The sequence below is a fragment of the Nomascus leucogenys genome, chromosome 24 (assembly GCF_006542625.1).
Source record: "Nomascus leucogenys isolate Asia chromosome 24, Asia_NLE_v1, whole genome shotgun sequence".
Taxonomy (NCBI): domain Eukaryota; kingdom Metazoa; phylum Chordata; class Mammalia; order Primates; family Hylobatidae; genus Nomascus; species Nomascus leucogenys.
Window position 1 is genome coordinate 24,902,487 of NC_044404.1, and position 20,098 is coordinate 24,922,584.

Here is a 20,098-nt window from a genome sequence, read left to right on the forward strand (position 1 = left end):
ATGAACGAATGAGTGAGTGAATGAATGGCTGAGTGAATGAACGAATGCTGTTTGTTTCTACTCTGGGCCTCAGTTTCAGAGTCTATAAAAGGGGAAGAACAACCCCGAAACCACCCCCCCCATTCCTTAAAACAAAACACATTTTTTTCTGATTATAAAAATAATACACATTCATTAAAGAAAAATTGGAAAATAATAAAATTATGAAGAAGAAAATTAAAACCAGCCATAATCCTGCCACCCAGAACAATGGTTCCCACTGGGTGTTCAGCCTTCTGCTCTTCTTACTGTGTGTATAGATTTAGCTGCTTCTTCTCTTCTCCGCCCTCCCTCCCTTCGCTCCTTCCTTTCTTTTAGAGTGTTGGGAACATACAGTATGGGGTCCTTTAAACTTGCTTTTGAAATCCCCCAACATGTGTGTATGTGTGTTCTCCTGTTTTCTTAAAGCCTCCCTGATGGCAGGTGACAAGTGGCTGCTGGAGAAGCCTGGTAGGGGCCGGGGTGTGGAAAGCCCATTCCCCCCCGCACTCATGGACCACCATAGTTCCCTTGTGATGGGCTGTTTAGGGGGTTTCCGGATTTCTGTCAGGGAACACCCTGCGTAGATGTCTTAGCTGCATCCCTGGTTCCTTCCTTAGGACAGATTCTGGGACTGGGGTTGCTGAGACCAGTATAGACACTGAGAGGCTCTGGACACCGCCCCACATCCTCCCCACAGCTGCTCTCCAGCCCCACTCCCACCGGCAGCCTGGACTTCTCGGCTTGGCAGAAAGCCGGGGGGCAGTATTCCACCTCCTCCAGAGAAAAGCCCTGTCTACACCCAAGGCCTCACTGATTCCATCCAACGCTGAAAATACCCATTTACTCAGCTCTTTCCCCACGTTATGGTCTAAGGCCCAGGTGCTTAGTTCCAACCAAAACAGCCACAAAGGTCACTGTGGTCTGAGGGTGCTCTGGACCTCAGGCCTGTGTAGACATCATACTTGTTAATAATGAACCCACGGAGCTCACCACGTGCTAGACCCTCTGCGTCTCTGTGTGTCCTCACAGTAACCCTGAAGCTAGGGATGGCTGTCTCCCATCTTACAGGTGAGAAGACTGAGGGCGCTCCAGAGAGCTGTGGGCCCTAGGCCTTGTCATCTGGGGGTGCAAAGGCGCTACCCCAGTACACCCACTGCCTGCTACCCGATGGGGAATTGTCCCAGCACTACCCAGAAACAAGGACAAGCATTGGCCTAGAAGCTGGGCAGCCAGGTCCTGTCCCTGTTTTGGCTCCATGTGTGCCCTGGGCAGCTCACCCTCTCCGTCTGTGAAATGGGAGAGCAGGGATTCAGAGACGGCCTCCTAGGCCTGTGGCGGCTCTGAGCACAGTGGGTGCAGATACTCAGTGCTGAGTCAAAGGGAGAGAGAACCCTGCCAGATGGGCCAGCTCACCACAAGCAGCCAAGCCTGGTCTTTGAGGGCTTGGAGTGGGCAGGTCTTTGCCCAAGGCTGAGCTAGGAGGGACCTGACAGCCCCAGATGGTGGCTGGCTCACCCCGCCCCAGCAGATGGGAGGCTATTTTTTAACCCCACAGGAAGAAGAGGACAGAAATGATTGCAGGGGGTTAACCTAGGCCCCTGGAGACGCTCCCTGTTTGCATCCTCCTTTCCTCACAACCCAGAGAGCTATGTGGGCTTCACCTGGAGCTCCCTGAATCCTTCTGGAGCTCCCTGCAGATCACAGCCGGAGCTGTCAGGGCCTGAGTGGCCCCTGTCTGATGGGCGAGGGACCCAGAGCCCAGAGAAGTTTGACCAGGACTGGCTTCCTCTGCCCTCTCTGCCGTGTGCTTCCACTGGGTGAGGCTGCCTCCTCCGCTTCTACCCTTCTTCCTGGGGTGACCTGGGGAGGCCCAACCTTCTCCCGGGCCAGTTTCCCCATCTGTCAGACAATGGGACCCTCCAGACATCACTGAGGCTTCTCCCAGCTGGGAAACCTCCTTCTGAGCTGGGGCGCTGACTCTGTCACATCAGTCCTGGATTCCTGGAGGCCTCAGCCCTCCGGAAGCATCAACCCAGTGGACAGGAGCTCGTGGCAGGTGTCTGGGGACCCCCAGGAAGAGGAAGGATTTCCTGGCCAGAGATGAGAAGAGCAGCGTGGGTAGGGGTTAAGCATCCTCCCCCTGCAGCCTCCCTCAGACCACGCCACCAGGTGGCCCTTGGTCCCCCCAAAAGGAGTTCCTGAAAAGTCTGTGTGTGTTGCAGCAGGTGGGGCCTGTGAAGTGTGTGTATGCTTGTGTGAGGGTGGGGTGTGTTCACATGCACATGGTGGGGGTGGGCACACAAGGTGAGAGGCCTAACATGGTGGCAGGGACAGACTTTGGTTGCTGAGCTGGGACAGCCTGTGACAGAGGCCCCAGCACACCCGCAGGTCTTACCAGAAACCCTCAGCTGGTGCCGGTCTGATCTGAAGGTGGGCACATGCAGGGGAGGGGTACATGCAGGACAGGGGTGCCTGTGGGGAGGGGTACATGCAGGATGGGTGCCTGTGGGGGAGGGGTACATGCAGGACAGAGGTGCATGTGGGGGAGGGGTACATGCAGGACAGGGGTGCATGTGGGGGAGGGGTACATGCAGGATGGGTGCCTGTGGGGAGGGGTACATGCAGGACAGAGGTGCATGTGGGGAGGGGTACATGCAGGACAGGGGTGCATGTGGGGAGGGGTACATGCAGGACAGGGGTGCATGTGGGGGAGGGGTACATGCACGATGGTGCCTGTGGGGGAGGGGTACATGCAGGACAGGGGTGCATGTGGGGAGGGGTACATGCAGGACAGGGGTGCATGTGGGGAGGGGTACATGCAGGACAGGGGTGCATGTGGGGGAGGGGTACATGCAGGATGGGTGCATGTGGGGGAGGGGTACATGCAGGACAGAGGTGCATGTGGGGAGGGGTACATGCAGGACAGGGGTGCATGTGGGGGAGGGGTACATGCAGGACAGGGGTGCCTGTGGGGGAGGGGTACATGCAGGACAGGGGTGCATGTGGGGGGTGCATGCAAGATAGAGGTGCATGGGAGAGAAGGGTTCGTACATGGCAGTGGTGCATTGGGGGTGCATGCAGGGCAGGTGTGCATGTGGGGGAGGGGCATATCCAGGACAAGGGTACATGTGGGGAGGCCACAGGGCCCAAATGCTGTCAGGGCCTCTGGGAAGCTGGGACCCCAGTGAATGCTTGAGGGGAACCAACTCTGCCTGACCTCCTTTTATGATTGTCTATTTAAACAATACTCTCAATTAATCACATTAATTGAACCCACCTCCCTGCCTCCTGCTGTTTGCCCCTGTGATACAAATAATATGAGCACAATGAAAAATCTTGGAAAATACAGAAAACACATTAAAAAATGTTAAAGCCTGAAGTCTTATAACCACAGTGAACACTGCGAGTGTCTTTGAGGGGAGGGGGGTCTGCAGGTCTTCTCGATACAATCACATTCATTCCCACATACTGCAGCATTTCCCACAGGCAGCTGCGGAGCTGAGCACTTCAGGTTTGTCTTAGTGAATTCTCTAATAGCCTGAGAGGGAGGTACTGTTATTCTCCCCATTGTATGGCTGAAGAAACAGCAAAAAGGAGGTTAAATATCCCCCTCAGCGTGTAAGAAGCAGAGCCAAGATTTGAATCCAAGTCTGGCTAAATGGAAAATGCAAATCGTCCAGTGTCCAGGGCTGCACTCCAGCCATGCCCCGCCCCCCGGGAGCGGACCACTCATTTATTCATTCCTCTAGGAGCATTTACTGAGCACCTCCTGTGACTCAGACCCAGCACCCACACCAAGGACTTGGCGGATGTGAACGAGACAGAGAGAGGCCCCAACCTGACTCCCCAAGCGGCCACAAACTGAGTCCCAACCTTGACCACAGCTTGATTTCTAGTCCAAGTTGTCACTGACCCCCAGCGGCCTTCATCACTGACTGAACTGTGACCTGGCCTCCTGCACTCCGCAGTGGCCTCTGTGAGCTTTTCATTCCCCGTGATGTGTGTGAAAGCCAAGGCCAGGAGCCCACCTCACCCAGCCTATCATCCACGCGGCCGGGGCCAGGGAGGCCGTCAGGAGCCCACCCACCACCTCTGGCCTGCTGCTCTGGGCCAGGCCTCTCTGGAGCGGGGGTTTGGCCTTGGCCCTTGGCACTCTGCTTGGCAGAAGGGTGGGCCTCAGCTCAGAGCATGGGGCCACCCCAGGAGGGGTCAGCATTGGAGCTCAGGGTACCTGTGGTGGGACTTCCATGTCCCAGGGTCCTCACAATGCAGCCTCCTCTAATTTTGCCTGGGCCCTGGAACCCCAGGAGACCCTAGGAGCCATTGCTCCCTCCTCTCACTTGCAGAAACTCAACAGGGCAGGCCTCATCTGAACTCCCCCCATGCCTGCACTGTATTTCTGGGTGTTCTGCATGTCTCCCCAATCCTCAGGCAGGTCCAGTTACCTACTTTATAGGACTCAGTGCAAAAAGAAAATACAGGACCCCTTTTCAAAATGCAGGAACACAAGTTTTTCCTTTCTTCTGTGGACTCTCAACCCACAATGGTGTTTTTTATTTGCTATTCAATGTCACACGTACTTGGACCTGGGGAGACTTGTGCAGAAAGTGCAGACCCTCACAGATGCTCAGGGGCCACCCCAAAACTTGGTGTGCAGATTCCATCCCCCTCTCCTCCCCATGCCTGCCTCAGTGGAGGGCGGCAGTGCAGGTAGTGGGCTGCTGAGAACCCGTCCCTGGAGGCAGCAGGAGGCAGACTGGACCCGGGCTCCAAGTCCCCAGGCATGCTGCACTAGCCCATCAGACTTCACTTACAACACACTAATTCAGAGCGAAAATGATCCAGCGTTTCAATATGGCAACTGCTGAGCATTAAATTCAAGTGCAGGAGGTGAGGGGGCCAGGTAGCCCTGGAACATAGCAGTCTCACAGTTGGCTGGGCGTGGGGTGGATCTCCGTTCTTGGAGTAGAGGGATGTAGAGTACCTCCCTCTGCTTGGAGTATCTGGGGTACCTGGACAAGCACAGGGGGCCATGAACAGGGCCATGCCTGTGTGCCTGCCCCTTGCTCAGAAGAGGGGACCTGACAGGGGAATGCCAGGGCACATCTGCACCACGCCCGGCAGTAGGCCTGGGCATGACCCTGGATCAGGCAGACCTGCAGTAGGTGGAAGGGCCCCAGGAGAGCTGAGGGGCCTAGGGGAGAGGAACCCAGAGGTCCCTGCCAAAGTGCTTGATGTGCTGCCGTAAGAAGGGCAGCATAGGCCGGGCACGGTGGCTCACACCGGTAATCCTAGCACTTTGGGAGGCTGAGGTGGGTGGATCACGAGGTCAGGAGATCGAGACCCTCCTGGATAACATGGTGAAACCCTGTCTCTACTAAAAATACAAAAATTAGCTGGTCGTGGTGGTGCGTGCCTGTAATCCCAGCTACCCGGGAGGCTGAGGCAGGAGAATCGCTTGAACCAGGGAGTTGGAGGTTGCACTGAGCCAAGATCATGCCACTGCGCTCCAGTCTGGCAACAGAGTGAGATTCCATCTCAAAAAAAAAAAAAAAAAGGGGCAGCATGGGCGCCTGCTGAGAGGGAAAGAAGCTCTTTCCCTGCATATGTTGCCATGGGATTCTGGCCCGGCTCCCTGGGGTGCTCTCTGAGCTCAGCTTTGGCCCTGTCCCTCTCTCTCTGTGCCTCAGTTTCTCTAACTATGCACTGAGCAAGGAGAAGACCACCACACCTCAAGTACCTTCTGCATGGGCCATGCACTGAGTTTTATGAATCTCCCCTCTCTTGTTCCACAAATGATTACTGGCCCATTTCTCAGATGAGGAAACTGAAGCCCAGAGGACGCAATGACTCACCCAGTAAGAAAGTGGTGGAACCGGGTCTACCTGGCTTCCCTTCACCCCTTGAGTCGCTCCAGCCTCTCTAGGTGTGGGTGGAGGACGTGGGAACCAAGCTTGCGGGGGCATCACCAGCTCTTGCCAGAAAGGGGGCCAAGAGAAGACCAAGGATGCCCCTTGACCTGAGGAAATGTCCATTAATTCATAGCTACTGTGCTTTGGTGAGCCACACAGGCTCTGGATGCAGCCTGCCTGGGTGGGTGACCTGAGCAGATGCCTTAATCTCTCTGGGGTTCAGTTTTCTCATCTGTAAAATAGGCCTCATAATAGCTTTTGTCTTATAGGGTTGTGAGGATTAAATGAGCTAAGGTATATCACTTGAGCCTGGGAGGCAGAGACTTTAGTGAGCGAAGATTATGCCACTGCACTCCAGCCTGGAAGACAGAGCCAGACCCTGTCTCAAATACATATATAAACAAAATGAGCAAAGATATGGAAAACACTTGGACAGTGGCTGACATAGAGTTAAGAGCTACGTAAATGTTTACTGCTAATGGAACTATTTAAGAGTTGAGTCATAATTTATATTTTCTAGACTGTCAATTACAAATTTATTCATTTCAATGTTGTACTTTTCCCTTTTGTATTTAGCATCCAGCAAATTTTCCTTTGAAATCTCAATACAATTTCCTAGGTCCTTGAAAAGATAATTTCCCCGCCCCCACAGTGCCTGTAGCCCATGGTGGATCCAATACCTCTCTCTAGAGCAGCTTTTCCCAAAGTGGACTTTGCACACGCCAGCCCCTTCCGGATGCACCATCTCACTCCAAGAGATAACTCAATAAACAGTTGAGCGTACACTATTTTAGATCTCCATGGCCCAACAAGGTAGCCATGAGCATATCAAAGGCTCTGACAAGTCCTGCAGCAAAACACCATTGAACATTGTTTGAAACAATAAATCCCAATCTTGTTTGGCCACAGAGCTCCGTTATTTCTGCTCAACACCTGATAACATCTGAACACACGTTGGGAGATGCCACCCTCGTTTCCTGGTTTCTAGGAAATGGCGAGGGGAGTCAGAGCTGTGAGGAATACCCTCTCGCAGGGATGAGTGGTTCCACCCCTGCAGAAATCATCTCCAGTCCTGCGCACCATCACTGGGCCATTCCTCCTGTTCTCACCTTCCTCGTCTGATTCAGTCCCCACAGCAGCCTGGAGAGGTCACTAGCATCAATGTCCCCATCATACAGATGAGGAAATTGAGGTTCACAAAGGTTAAGTGGCCACACAGCCAGTAAGTGGCAGATCCGGTAGACAAACCCACAACTTCTGATTCTAAACCCCACATTCGTTCTTCTGTATGTTGATTGGAAAAGTAAAAATAGATCCTATTCTAACAGGATCAATCTTCCCCCCATCATAGGCTTTTAAAAATCTCAAGTACTTTTTTTTCCGGTAGCATTGAATGCTTTAAAAACTTAAAATTTTTAGTATCTTTCTTTTGATTACTAAGGCAATACGTGCTTGTTATGTATAAAACTTTTCAAACATTTTGAGTTGAAAAATGAAAAAAAGGCAGGGTGCGGTGGCTCAAGCCTGTAATCCCAGCACTTCAGGAGGCTGAGGCGGGTGGATCACGAGGTCAGGAGATCGAGACCATCCTGGCTAACACGGTGAAACCCCGTCTCTACTAAAAATACAAAAATTAGCCAGGCGCAGTGGCGGGCGCCTGTAGTCCCAGCTACTCGGGAGGCTGAGGCAGGAGAATGGTGTGAACCCGGGAGGCGGAGCTTGCAGTGAGCAGAGATTGCGCCACTGCACACCAGCCTGGGTGACAGAGCGAGACTCCGTCTCAAAAAAAAAGAAAAGAAACATGGAAAAAAAAAAAAAAAACAGATCTGTATAGCCCTACAAAGTAGCCATTAGCTTTTAAATGAAAATATTTAAATGCTATTTAAATGAAAATAATTAAAATGAAATAAGATAAAAAATTCATTTCCTCAGTTACAGTAGCCACGTTTCAAGCACTCAGTATTCACATGCACCTGGTGGCTACCGTGTTGGGCAGCACAGACATGGGACATTACTATCATCACAGAAAATCCTACAGGACGGTGCTGTTCTAGATTCTTCCTAGACATATCCTAACACCTATACAGGTTGATTATCCCTAATTCAAAAATCTAAAATCTGAAATGCTCCAAAACCCAAAACTTTTTTAGAGCCAACATGGCACTCAAAGGAAATGCTCATTGGAGAATTTTGGATTTTGGACTGAAGTATAATGCAACTATTCTAAAATCTGACAAAATCAGAAGTCCTAAATTTGAATGCTTCTGGTCTCAGCCATCTTGGGTAATGACTGTTAATGTTGTTAACGTGTTTTTTTTTTTTTTTTTTTGGAGACCAGGTCTTGCTCTGTCACCCAGGCTAGAGTGCAGTGGCATGATCATAGTTCACTGCAGCCTTCACCTCTTGAGCTCAAGTGATCCTCCTGCCTCAGCCTCCCAAAGTGTTGGGATTACAGGCGGGAGCCGCCATGCCTAGCCTATTGATATTCTTGTTGAGGCTCTCAGACATGCCTGCATGGCCTCACACATGGAGGAAGGAGACCCACAGAGGCAAAAACAAGACATGGGGTAAAAATAGACTGGAAGGAAACACACCGAATGATAGTGGTTTTTTCTGGGTGTTGAGATTACCGAGTTTATTTTTAAATTTCTTAGATCCTTCAGGTGTTCTACAACATAAAATGCAGACAGGGTGGGGACGTTGGTTGGATTCATGTTTTCCCTAATGTTCTTACTGGTTCTAAAATCTTCAAGCTATGCTCTCACCCAAGGCTTCACTTATTATTATTTTAACACTGTGGATTCATAAAGAATGGAAGCTCACACAAGTCCAAGGAAGGAAGGAAAGGCAGACAGAGGCTTATTTTCAGGCCTGGGCGGTTGCACAGGGTCCCTTGCTTAGAAGGGCCTCATGCTCGGTTTCGTGTTCTGTGGTCGCCGTCCTGAAATTCTTACTGATTTTTGAACAAGGGATCCTGTATTTTCATTTTGCACCATGCCCTGAAAATCATGCCACCGTCACTAGCCCTGGGATTCTCCCCAGGACAGGTTTCCCTTCAGCTGCTCTAAGCCTTCGCCCTTGTCCTTGTCCAACCACGGACGTGGCCATCCACGGAGCCCTCTACGTGCCTCAGAGCAAGTGCACTTCGGCTGCTCAGATGTGTGTCTAGAGACTGACAAAAATAGGGCTCGTGAGCGGGTGCGGGAGGCCCCTGTGGTCTCTGTTCACACACGTACCTACCCTCAAGGCCATGTCTACACTGGCCTATTTCAGACAACTGCCCTGTGCATCATGGGATGCTTTGCCCCACATCACGGCCCAGCTTGGTTCAGTCCTGGAGCCCCATGTCCTGAAACCATGACCAACCCCAGGCCTGGCCCACCTTCTTCCTCAGTCTCCTCTCCCTCAAGCCCTCCACAGGACCCATAAACCTTCCATCTCCATGTAATCCTTTTGTGTGATCCTTCTTCCATACCTTTGCCCATGCTGTTCGCTCTGCTCGTACCAGCAAGGTTCCTTCCTTCCCAGATCTGCCTTTCTAGACCCATCTCAGATTCCACCCTTTCTAGGAAGCCTTCAGGAAGTATTTGAGAAGGGTCTGAAGATGCTGTGGTTGCAGAGAGGAGGATATGAATCACCTCGCTTAGAGGTATCGGGGAGGGCTCCATGGAGGTGGTGCCCTCAGGCCAAGGAAGAGAAGACACCTTCCAGGCAGAAGGGAGAGTTTCATGGGCTGGTTTGATGTCAGACAGACCACAGGATGACTCAAGGTCCTCTTTCCTCTTGTTAAACATTAGTTGCAGCAAGTCCCACCATCTGCCTAAGTCTGTTTTCATCTCCACAATGGAGGTGGTGATGCCCAGCACACAGTGCTGTGATGAGGGTTTAATGGGGAATCCAGAGCATTTATAGAAGTCCCAGGAGGCCAAGATTCTGCATAAGTAGGAAGGACCTAAGCCAGAGGGGTGTGGGTGGCCAGAGGAGAGAGCCTACCTTAGTAGGGCTGGGCGGGCTAAGGTCTGGGCTGAATCTCGAGGCTCTGGAGCTTAGAACAGCATCTGCAACTCCCTGGCTGTGGGGGTTCAGGAGGCAAGGACTGCCTCCTCTCTGAGTGTCAGTTTCCCCATCTATAAATGGAAAGCTGGGGCACTGAAAAACACTGGGGGGGAGGGTGGTTCCTCAGGCAGTCTCCACACATCACGGGAATGTCGGCACCCAGGGAGAAGGCATCTTTGTCCCCTGTGCTCACTTCTGCATCCCCAGTGCCCAGAACAGTGCTTGCGTGCAGTAGATGCTCAATAAATGTTCACTGAATGAATCAGCAGCAACCAAATTCGCTCACCTCACATCCTAAGTCCACTGGGGACGTAGGCCCACCTCTCCAGGGAAACTGTCTGCAGATTGGGACCACACCTCAGGTCACAAGCATTTCCTGAGCACCTACTGTATGCATGGCTCTACGCAGCCCAGGGCAGACCCTTGCTCCACAGCCCGACAGGGCAGAGCCAAGGAGGCAGGTGACAGACACAGTGATTTGGGAAGAAGAACAGAGAGCAGGGTGGCCAGCAGGGTCTTGCCTGGGTGGGAGCAGGCCGTTCCCAGGCTGGAGCTCAGGCTGACAGGAGCCCCAGCTTGCCTGTTCCTGGGAGAGTGGGACTGCCTCTTCCTCTTTCTTTCTTTGAAAACAAAAATTGTTTTCTGTTAAATTTATGAGTATTAAAAGTTTGGAAAATACACAATCATCAAAAGAATGTAAAATAAAGGTTACCTGCCATCATGGTGGACCACGCAGCATTAACTACTATGGACTTTTCAGTGTTTCCTTCTAGTCTTTTTTCTGAGGTGGCTTTGCTCTCAGAGGTGGCTTCCTCTCCCCCTGGGAAGGGATACAGCTGCTCTGTAGATGTGGGGGCACCAGGCTCTCTCCATGGGCTCTTTATCACTTCTGACTTGGAGGTCCTTTCTCCACCCCTCCTGGACCTAGCACCTCTTCCTGAGACACAGGGGTGCAAAGAGCTGGGGGAGGCACGTCAGCAGGCCTCCCCTCCTGCCCCTGCTTACCCCATGGGGTGGGGGTGGGACAGAGCTCAGGCTTGAGGAAGGAGCACTGGAGGCCAAGCCACAGGTGCTGGTCCTCAGCCCTGGTGCCCAGGCAAGTTGGGTTTGGGAACAGGGGCATGACCAAAATGGGCCCCTTCTTTCCTCCCCACCCCTTTCCACTCTGTCTGCCTTTCCCTCTGCGCTCTCCAAGTGTTCCATCCCCCAGATGCCCTCTGTTTCCTCTGCTCCAGCCGTTTAACTCCTCTCAACAAAGGCCAAGGAATCAGGCAGACTGTGGACACTCAGGTGTGCGTGATGGGAAGGGACCTGCATTTACAAAAGCCCCACTCCCACAGGGGCTGCGTGTGCTGGTGGAATCTCAGTCACCGTGTCCCACGTTGAAGGATGTTTGGAGGGGGGCTGACTTTGGTCACCCTTCAAATCATAAGTTATACACGTCTGCCCTTTCCGCCCACATGTAAGTCTGAACCTTTTGCCAAAAACACTTTTCCCAGACTCGAAAGAAAACCCCAAAGAGGAACCTAAACCTTCACGCTGCCTGCACTGATTGGACCGGAGTGCTCAGGCTCGCACCAACAAGTGTTTCAAAGAAGAAGCCAGACAGTGAAGGGGGAAGTGAGGGAGAAGCTGGAAACCTCTCAGGCTGACCAATGTCAGCCCATTCATTCATTCGTTCATCCATCCATCCATCCATCCATCCATCCATCCATCCATCCATTCTTTCTTTCTTTCCTCTATCCATTCAGTGAGAAGGGCTGAATATCGCCTGTGAGCCTGCCCCTGCTCCCAAGAACACCCGTGGGGTGAGGAGTGAGGGGCAGCAGTGGCAGAGCACCCCCAACGCCTGGAGGCGAGAAAGGGAAGGGCTGGGAAGGCTCCCCAAGGGGGCGGCCATGAAGCTGGGCCTTGAGAAGACAGGCCAGGGTCTCTCACCTTCCACGTCCTGCTTAGAGTCAGACAGAAGGTTTTTGCAGAGGAGGAGGAACATTAAATAGTAGCAATTTCTGGCATTCCGTGAGGGCTTGTCTGTGCCGGGCCCTGTGCTGTGCACGTGATACACACTACCTCATTAAACCTACCCAACATGTCTTGAGGTGGGTGCTGTTCATTTTCTCCATTTTACAGGTGGAAAAACGAAACACAGAGAGGTGAGGCACCTCTCCCAATGCCACACAGCGAGGAAGTGGCAGAGCCTGGCTGCAGCTGAGGCTTATAGCCATATTTTACACTGCTTCCTCTCCGAAGAGTGCCTTCCTTTATCCCTGGGAGCCATTGACAAGGGGTCTCACAGTCCCTCTAGTTTTGTGCCTGCTCAGCCCTCTCTAGCCCTGAAAAAACCAGGGCTTGGCACTGGAGAAAGAGCAGGAGGGCGAGATGTGGAAACATCTGTTGAATGGCAGGGGATCACGCTGGCGCGGAGGGGCCCAAGCCGATCAGGAGGCTGGCCTGTGCCAGGCCAGTGCTCCCTGTGTACCAGGTGCCACATACGGGGCTCAGGGCAGGGCCACAGTCACTCCTCCTAGCCACCCTTTGAGGTCAGTGTTACTAGCCCATTTTACAGAGGAGGAAACTGAGACCTTAAGAGGTGAGTTCACATGTCGGGTCACCCAGCTACCATGCAGTTTAAGCCTAGATTGTTCTGACTCCTAAACTGTGTGCAAGGCAGATGATTGGACCCCAGGGAGGCAAGGAAAGTCAGTTTTCCTGCTGTTGAATTCGACGTTTTACAAGACCACACGCCTCTTTGGACCTCAGTTTTGTCATCTATGAAATGAGGAAGGGAACTCTGCCTCCCGGCGCCGACATGCTCCTGGACTGAGTCACTGTTCCTTGTCCTTGTGACTTCTCAAAGCAAGACCAGGGTCCCACTCCCAGCCCTAGGCCCAAGATTCCCATCCCCACTGTGTCCAGGGGCTTCAGGAGGTGCTATTTTAAGGCAGATGGCAAAGGCCTGGGCTGTAGATCCACTGAGGGCTAAAGGCAATCTTTCCTGCCTCCATCCCTCCCTTCCTTCCTTCCTTCTCTTTACTTCCACCAAGCAAGGTAGGGAACTACTCGCTTGAGTCTCAGGGACTGAAGCTCAGAGGAAGACAGGGCTCCCCAGTGGCTGCAGGTGTCCCAGCAATGACTCCTAGCAGAGGGGGTGTTTGGGTTCAGTCTGGAAGACTGGGTGAGATTCCCCAACTACGGGGCATGGGGGCACACTCTGGGTGGCAGATTTGAGGAAGGGTCTGCGGATAAGGCATCCCCAGGAGACGGCAATAAGAGCTGGTGTTGGGGCTGCCCCACTGAACCCAGAGCCCAGGCCTGTTTCCCCACCTATGGAGGAGTCCGGACTGGCTCAGTGGCAAGGCTGGGGTCAGAGGCCGCCACTCTCCTCCTGCCTCTCACAGCCCGCTGGAAGGTCAGGTTTTCAGGCTCTGCTTCTCCGTCCCCCGGCCTCCTCCCTCCAGGTAACCGAGGGAGCCTCCGCTTTGATGCGGCCACCTCCAGGCCCAGGCGTCAATGAGCCCTCTATATGACCGGTGGGGCTGCTGGGGGCCTCCGGCCGGCCAGAGTGGGTGCGGTAAGGCCTGGACGCACAGTCCCGCTGTGTGGGGTCGGCTCATGCCTGCCTAGACCCTGTGGGCAGTGGGGGGCTCCCAGGAATGCTTTTCCAGCCTGGGGGGCACTTTGGACAGGCAGGGTGGTCTGGGGAGACGGGGGTGTGCAGGGCAGCCTCAGAAGCCGCCGTCAAAGGGACCTGGCAGACGTGGCGCCAGGCAAGCGCCATAGTGGGCACGGAAGGGCTGGCGGTCAGTCCGTTCCTCTCCCAGGGATGGCGGGGAGGGGGAGGCCCCATGAACACATGTGCTCAGGGTGACCAGCCGTCAGGGGTTGCCTGGGACGTGGGGCTTTCAGTGCTAAAACAGAGAGTCCCCTGTTACTGGAACTTCCTGGACCTTCGGAAAGGATACGGTGACTGACCTCTCCGGTCTGGGCAGCCTCCTCCCTGTCCGGTGACCTCTGAGTCAGACCCTCTCGGCCAGACCTGCCCAGGGCCATCTTGTCCACCCCCTGCCTCCACACAGGCCCGCCTCATACCCAGAGTCCACTTTCCATTTCTCCCAGGCATCTTCAGGGGAGGAGCTGCCGGCCAACTCCAACCACTGCTAGGGGGACCTTGGCCAGACCCACACCACGCTCCCAGCCCTCCCCGTGGCTCCCAAGCCAGCTCGTACTTTCCTGCTTCCACACCTTTGCCCAGGACGTTCCTTCTGCCTGGAACATCCTTTCCCTGTCTTTGTTACCTCTTCACCCTTAGGGACCCAGTTTCCAAGTCACTCCTCCAGAGGACTTGTTCTCTCTTTCTCAAGGCTGGGCTAGTACCCCTCTTTGAGCTCACAGCCCTGGTTCTTCTCCCAAAAACCTTTATCACGCCCCAGGGCAATTTTCTGTTGACCCATCTTTTTCTCTACCAGACGGCGAGCTCCTAGGATGGAGATCCTGACCCAGTTTCCCCCGGGCTCCCAGTACAAGGCCATGCTCAAGGTGTTCAACAAATGGAAAATGCTTATTGAGCAGCTACTCTGTGCCAGGCATCATGCTCCTTTAATTCTCTCCATAGCTCTGCGACGTTGGTGTAACCCCTACAGATGAGGAAACCAGAGACAGAGAAGTGAAGTCACTCATGCAGGTGACGGCAGAGGGCAGAGTCAGGACTTGAACCTGGAGAGCCTGGCTCTAAAGCCCAAGCTGGAATCTCGATACTCTACACCTCGATAAGTTTTTGGGAAATGACTGACTAAACGGATGAATGCGTTTGTCCCCCCAGAGCCCCCTTAAAGCCTACATGTGGCAGTTTGGGCCCATTTCCTCGGCTTCCCTCCCTGGAGGGGCACCCACCGCCAGTGTCCCTGGTGAGCGTTTGCCTGTGGGGGTGCAAGTGAGGGTTCAGCAAAGGTGACCTGGTGTGAGGGGGTGCCCCAGGGGGTGCAGAGGAGGGCCTCATGAGGCAGATTCAGAATGAAGGTGCTGGCCCCCAGTGGAGCCGTGCATGGGCAAGGGGGTCCTCAAGGCCATTGGCCCATAATTGTCAGATGGGGAAACTGAGGCCCAGAGAGAGGAAGGGACTTGTCCCTAGTTACACAGTGTCTGGATTGCAGCTCTTAGGTCTCAGCTTCCCCATTTGCCACACAGGGAGAATAAATCTCCCTTGTGCTGCCTGGGGGTAGACCCCAGGGGGCCCCTGTGCCCTCTCACACCTTCCATTCCAGCTTCTAGAATTCTACCATCCGTGTGCCAGCCCTGAGGGTAAGCATTGCCTTCTTCTCACCTCCTACTCACGCCTCTACTGCAGGATGGGAACCAAATGCCTCTCCACACTTTTCCCATACCCCTTCTCTCCACAGTGAACTGAGGGGAGTTTCTGATCCCTTAGCTCAAAGTCAGAGAAACTGAGAGAAGAGGGCTCGGCGGGAGCCGTGGGAATGTCATGCACAAGCAGTTGGACTCTCCAGGGGTCTGGAGCTCTCCCTTGCTGCCTCGAAGGCCTCTGTGCAGGCTGTGGCACTGGCTGAGTACGGGTGCCTGAAGGCAGAGGCATGGATGGGATGCTTCATTCTCCGCCTGTTTTTGCCAGTGAAGACAAAAGGGAAGTCATCTTCCATTGGTCTATGGGGACACTGAGGTAGTAGGAGCTCAGTGATAATTCTAGGGACCACCCTGGGTTGTCAGGTGGGGGAGACAGAGAAGCCCACATGGGAGGCACCAAATGCAACTCACTTGTGCCCTTTTACTCATGAGAGAACACGGATCCAGAGATGTCAAGTGACTCAGACACAGTCCCACAGCACACAGGCAGCAGAGCCAGGTGGGGGACTGGGCTCCCCTGGCAGCAGTCCCCAAGCCTGCCTGAGAGGCACATCAGAATCGCTTTGGGGGATTTTCAAAACCACACCTGCCCAGGCCCAAACCCTAGAGATTCTGATTCTGCAGTCTGAGGTCGGAATGGGGAATCCTCCACAGCCTGATGTAGGAATTGGGAATCCGGTGTTTAAAACACTCTAGGGGCGTGTGATTTCAGAAAACCCGCTGGCTCCATCACACTTTGCTCAGGGACTGAGGCGGGGTGGCATTTGGAAGACACAGGAGGAAGAGGAGGCAGTGGGGGACACAGGGAGACCCTTCCCCTTCTGGTAAAAGCCTATGGATGAGAGAACAGCCCGAGTAAGATTCTGAGAACACGAGACCCAGGTGGACCTGGAGTTTTTGTCTTGCATATAATTTAGGGGTCTGTGACGCTGGGCTGGAGAGAACGGTGTCTTTCCTTTCCCCGGCCTCTAGCTGAAATTTAGCATCATATTCCAGGCGATTTTCCACCAGTGGAAATCACAGGTGTTGTCTGGTCTCACAGCAGTGTCAGGGATGACCTGAAATATTGTTCATGCTCATCACAACTGCATGGCCCACCACGGGGTCTTGTCACTCAGTGAGTTCTTGAAGAGGCACAGACAAATGGAGCTCAACAAATGGAAAATGTGAGCCAATGTCACCGACTTGCTTTCTGAGTTTGACAACGGTATTTCCGTCGATTTCTTTTCCTTTGTAATCCTTTGGATTTTGTCTTACGCGTTTAAAAACGCAACTCCAAGGAGGAACCTGAAGGTTCCCTGAGACTGCCAAGGGTCGGTGGGTTAGGGACCCTGTAGGGGGCAGCGTGGGGTTGGCACCCTGCAAATGGGACCCTGGGGCTGGGTCTCTTTGAGGAAGGAATTGGCACCTGGAGCCCTGTGAGCCTCCAGGGATGGGATTTGGGAGACGGGCCCTCACGGCGAGCACGTCGTGAGCAGAAATGAACAGGAGAGAGAAGGCTGAAGAGGGGAGACAGGTCTCCACAAAAGTGGAGGGAAGGCCCTCGGGCCGCAGGCCCCAGATCCAAACATCCCCACAGACCCTAGCCTATGAGGCGCCTTCTGTGCCGCTGCTGGCCAGGATCAGCCCGTTCTGCCCAGCGGCCTCCTGTCTCTGGGCGCATACATGACACGTTGGGCCAAAGCCACCTCTCCCTTTGTGCCCTTCGTGCTACTGCCAGCCACCTCCCAGGCTCCGAGGATCAGGACCCAGCCCAGGCCGACCAGGGCTATAGCCCTGTCTCCCAAGGTTCCTTTGTTTTAAACCCTACATTTCTCCATCTTGCGCACGGAAGGAGAAATACAGATTACGAAGACCCGGAAAATGGATTTTATAAACTCTTATTTTCTTGCCACAGAACTGCCTTTAATTAGTTCCGAGGACCACAAAGGGAACCACATTATACCTGCAGCAACTCCAAGGAAGCAGCCGCAGCTCTTGGCTCTCAGACCTGGGGCTGCCGCTCATCATCGGCCACAGCTAGGTTTGATGGGAGTGCCCCCACTTCAGGGGACAGCAGGCCCCCTTCACTCCCCGACTCAGTCCCCATCTGCAGCAGCACAGCCTTCCTCGGCTCACCAGGGAAGAAGAACAGGCCCCGCTCTCAGACAAGCCTTCCCAGAAGCCTGAGGACTCAAACACCCAAATGTGTCTGGGTCCCTGCCCTGAGCCGGCCGCCCAGGCCCCAGCCCTGAATCACTCGGTCAGCCAGCGGCAGGGCAGGCCAATGGGCTGGAGGGTAGGCAGGCAGGCAGACCCACCTCTGCATCTCTGCTGACCGCCTCGGCTGAGGAAAGGCAGCACCAGCCCCCAACCCTGAAGTTCTAGATCTCATGCAGCTCCTCTGTTCTGGAACCATCCAGAGGCACTGCCCTTACACATGGTCCACCCCCAGGCTCAGACAATGAGAATTCCACAAGCAGAGGGGACTCTATCTGGGGCACAGTAGTAACTCCCCTCCTAAGGTCTCTCAGCAAGGAAGCCACTGAGCCGCGGGGCTTGAGCTCAGGGACTCTTGATCCCCGGTCTCAGGTGTCACAGCCCCGTCTGGGCTCCTGCTGGGGAGGAGGAAGGCAGCAGGGAGTGTCTGAGGCCAGGGTGCATCAGCCGTAAATGCCAGACAGAGGCAGGAGAAGTCTCCTCGTGAGTCCCAGCCCCATTAGAGGCTCCAGGTCGGGGATCTCAGACCCCCTATCCTTGCTGGGAGACACAACCCAGAACTCCACATCCCTGCAGCCACCAGAAAAGGCAAAAGCTGCCCAGAAACACTTTCTCCTCTCCCGTGGCCAAATCCACGAACTTTCTCGAGGTCTGTCCCCCAGCCCCGTGCGGGTCCAGCTTCAGTGCAGCCCAGCTCTGCGCAGTTTTCTACAAGAGCCTGTGGCTTCCTTCTCCTCCTTCTGCTTCTCATACCCCAGGAGTTACACACAAAATGCGGGCGGTGGTCTCCAGGAAGACCCCTGGATCCCACAGCTCTCCCCAGAAGCTGCCGGCAGTGACCTCCTGAGCCCAGGTGGGGAGTCCCAGGCAGGACAGGGGCTGGGGCTGCAGGCCCAGGGGCCCCGTTAGTGAAGCAGGAAGCCGAGGGTCCCTGAGAGTTCCCCTTGGCCCCTCTGAGGGCTGCCCTTTGAGGTCTTGAGGTCCTGGAGTATCCATCGCCCCCACCGCTTACTGTCCCCACCAGTGGAGGATAAAAGTGCCACAGCGATGTTCCACGCCGAGAGAGCACAGAGACTACCAACCCATCTTCCCACCTCAGGCTTTCAGAGGCCAGCGGATTTAGGCAGACAGGCTGTGCGCTTGAGGGCAGCTGGGGCGGTCAGTGGAGGGACGTGGTCCGGGGCCTGGCCACAGCTCCCCACCCAGGGCCCTGGGCAATCGTTACTCACCGCGGATGAAGGTCGGCGAGTAGGTGGGGAAGGAGTCGAAGATGCTGTTCGATGCCATGCCCCGCTCTGAAGAAGGCGAGAATTTTCAGCCCTTCAGGGGGTTGGGTTGGGATTCACTTGGTTAGCTGTTGTTTTATTTTTTTTTTCCCCTAGCTACTTTTGAAAATAAAAGGGGGGGTGTTGCTTTTTGTTGTTTTTTTGTTTTGTTTTGTTTCTGTCTCTTTTTTCCCCCCTGCTGCTACGAAAAAGAAAAAAGGAAAGAACGCGAGAGTGTGTGTGAGTGAGAGAGAGAAAAAAAATCCCCAAGGAAAGTAAGTTTCTGTTTGTACCCAAGAATTTGGATTCCCGGTCCCACAGGAATGTCTAGCCACAAATTCTCAACAGAAGCGTATGCAGAGTGTATCATTAGATGGCGGGAAGGGGCTTTCGGCAGCCAGGGTGGAGGAGCTCCGAGGCTGACAGAGCAGAGTGGGCCCCCTCCAGTGCCACAGGGAATGAATGAATGAGGCTTACCCTTGACAGAGCCCAGGCTCCGGTGGGTATGAGGGCGGCCGGGGGTGGGGAGCACCAGGAGCCAACCAGCTCCCGCGCAGGGCCCTGGAGGCGGCGAGGGCCTGGCCTTGTGGTTCTGTGGTTGAGGGACCAGGCCTTCCCAGTGTCAACCCAACCTCAGCTCACAGGATGCAAGAAGCCTGCTCGCGGCCTTGGCTCATTGGCTGGGCCGCGGTCACCTGGGCCGTGACGTCACGGCCTTTTAGAAGATCTTGTGGCTGCCTCTCTTTTTGGAAAAGAAAAAAACAAAAAAGAAAGAAAGAAAGAGAGAGAAAGAGAAAAGTGATGGCTTTTATTTGTGGGGCCGGCCTCAGCACGCGGCTCAAGAAACAGAACTGAAAGCGGTTGCCGTGGGCGTGGCCAGGAGGGTGGTTTGGCTCCTGGGTGGGAGACTCCTTCTTAATTAAGGCCAGCATTGGCCTGGGCGGGCTAGGAGCCCCGCGGGACCCTCACCGAGTGCCCGGAGCCCGGATCCACCAGCGGCCGGAGAGCTCCCTGCCATGTCACCTCGCCCCTGGGCTGCGGCTGACTCCCTGCCATTGTCCACCACCATTGTTGCCAGGGAGAGGTGTCCACATGTGTGGCTGGGTGGCACCTCTGGGGCTTTTACGGGAGTTGGGACTAAGTACAATGGGAAACACATGAAGTGGCATTGCCAGCACTCACGCCTGGCCTCGGCCTGCCCACCGAGAAGGGCCTTCCTGGTGAAACCTGGTGGCCTGGCCGCACTGGGGGGCCCTCTGCAGGGCTGGGGGCTGAGGCCCCAGCATG

The 20,098-nt window shown here is 54.4% G+C and overlaps 1 protein-coding gene across 1 annotated transcript in view; it reads right to left on the reverse strand.

The window, feature by feature from the left end:
* The window catches only part of RUNX3 (RUNX family transcription factor 3), a 64,842-nt gene extending 45,563 nt beyond the window's left edge, over positions 1-19,279 (reverse strand). The window contains exons 1-2 of the mRNA XM_030805739.1: positions 19,105-19,279; positions 18,776-18,931 (exon numbers count right to left, since the gene is read on the reverse strand). Coding sequence (XP_030661599.1) covers positions 18,776-18,833 — 58 coding nt within the window. The 5' untranslated portion in view covers positions 18,834-18,931; positions 19,105-19,279. The remainder of the gene's footprint in view (positions 1-18,775; positions 18,932-19,104) is intronic.
* Positions 19,280-20,098: the final 819 nt, after the last annotated feature.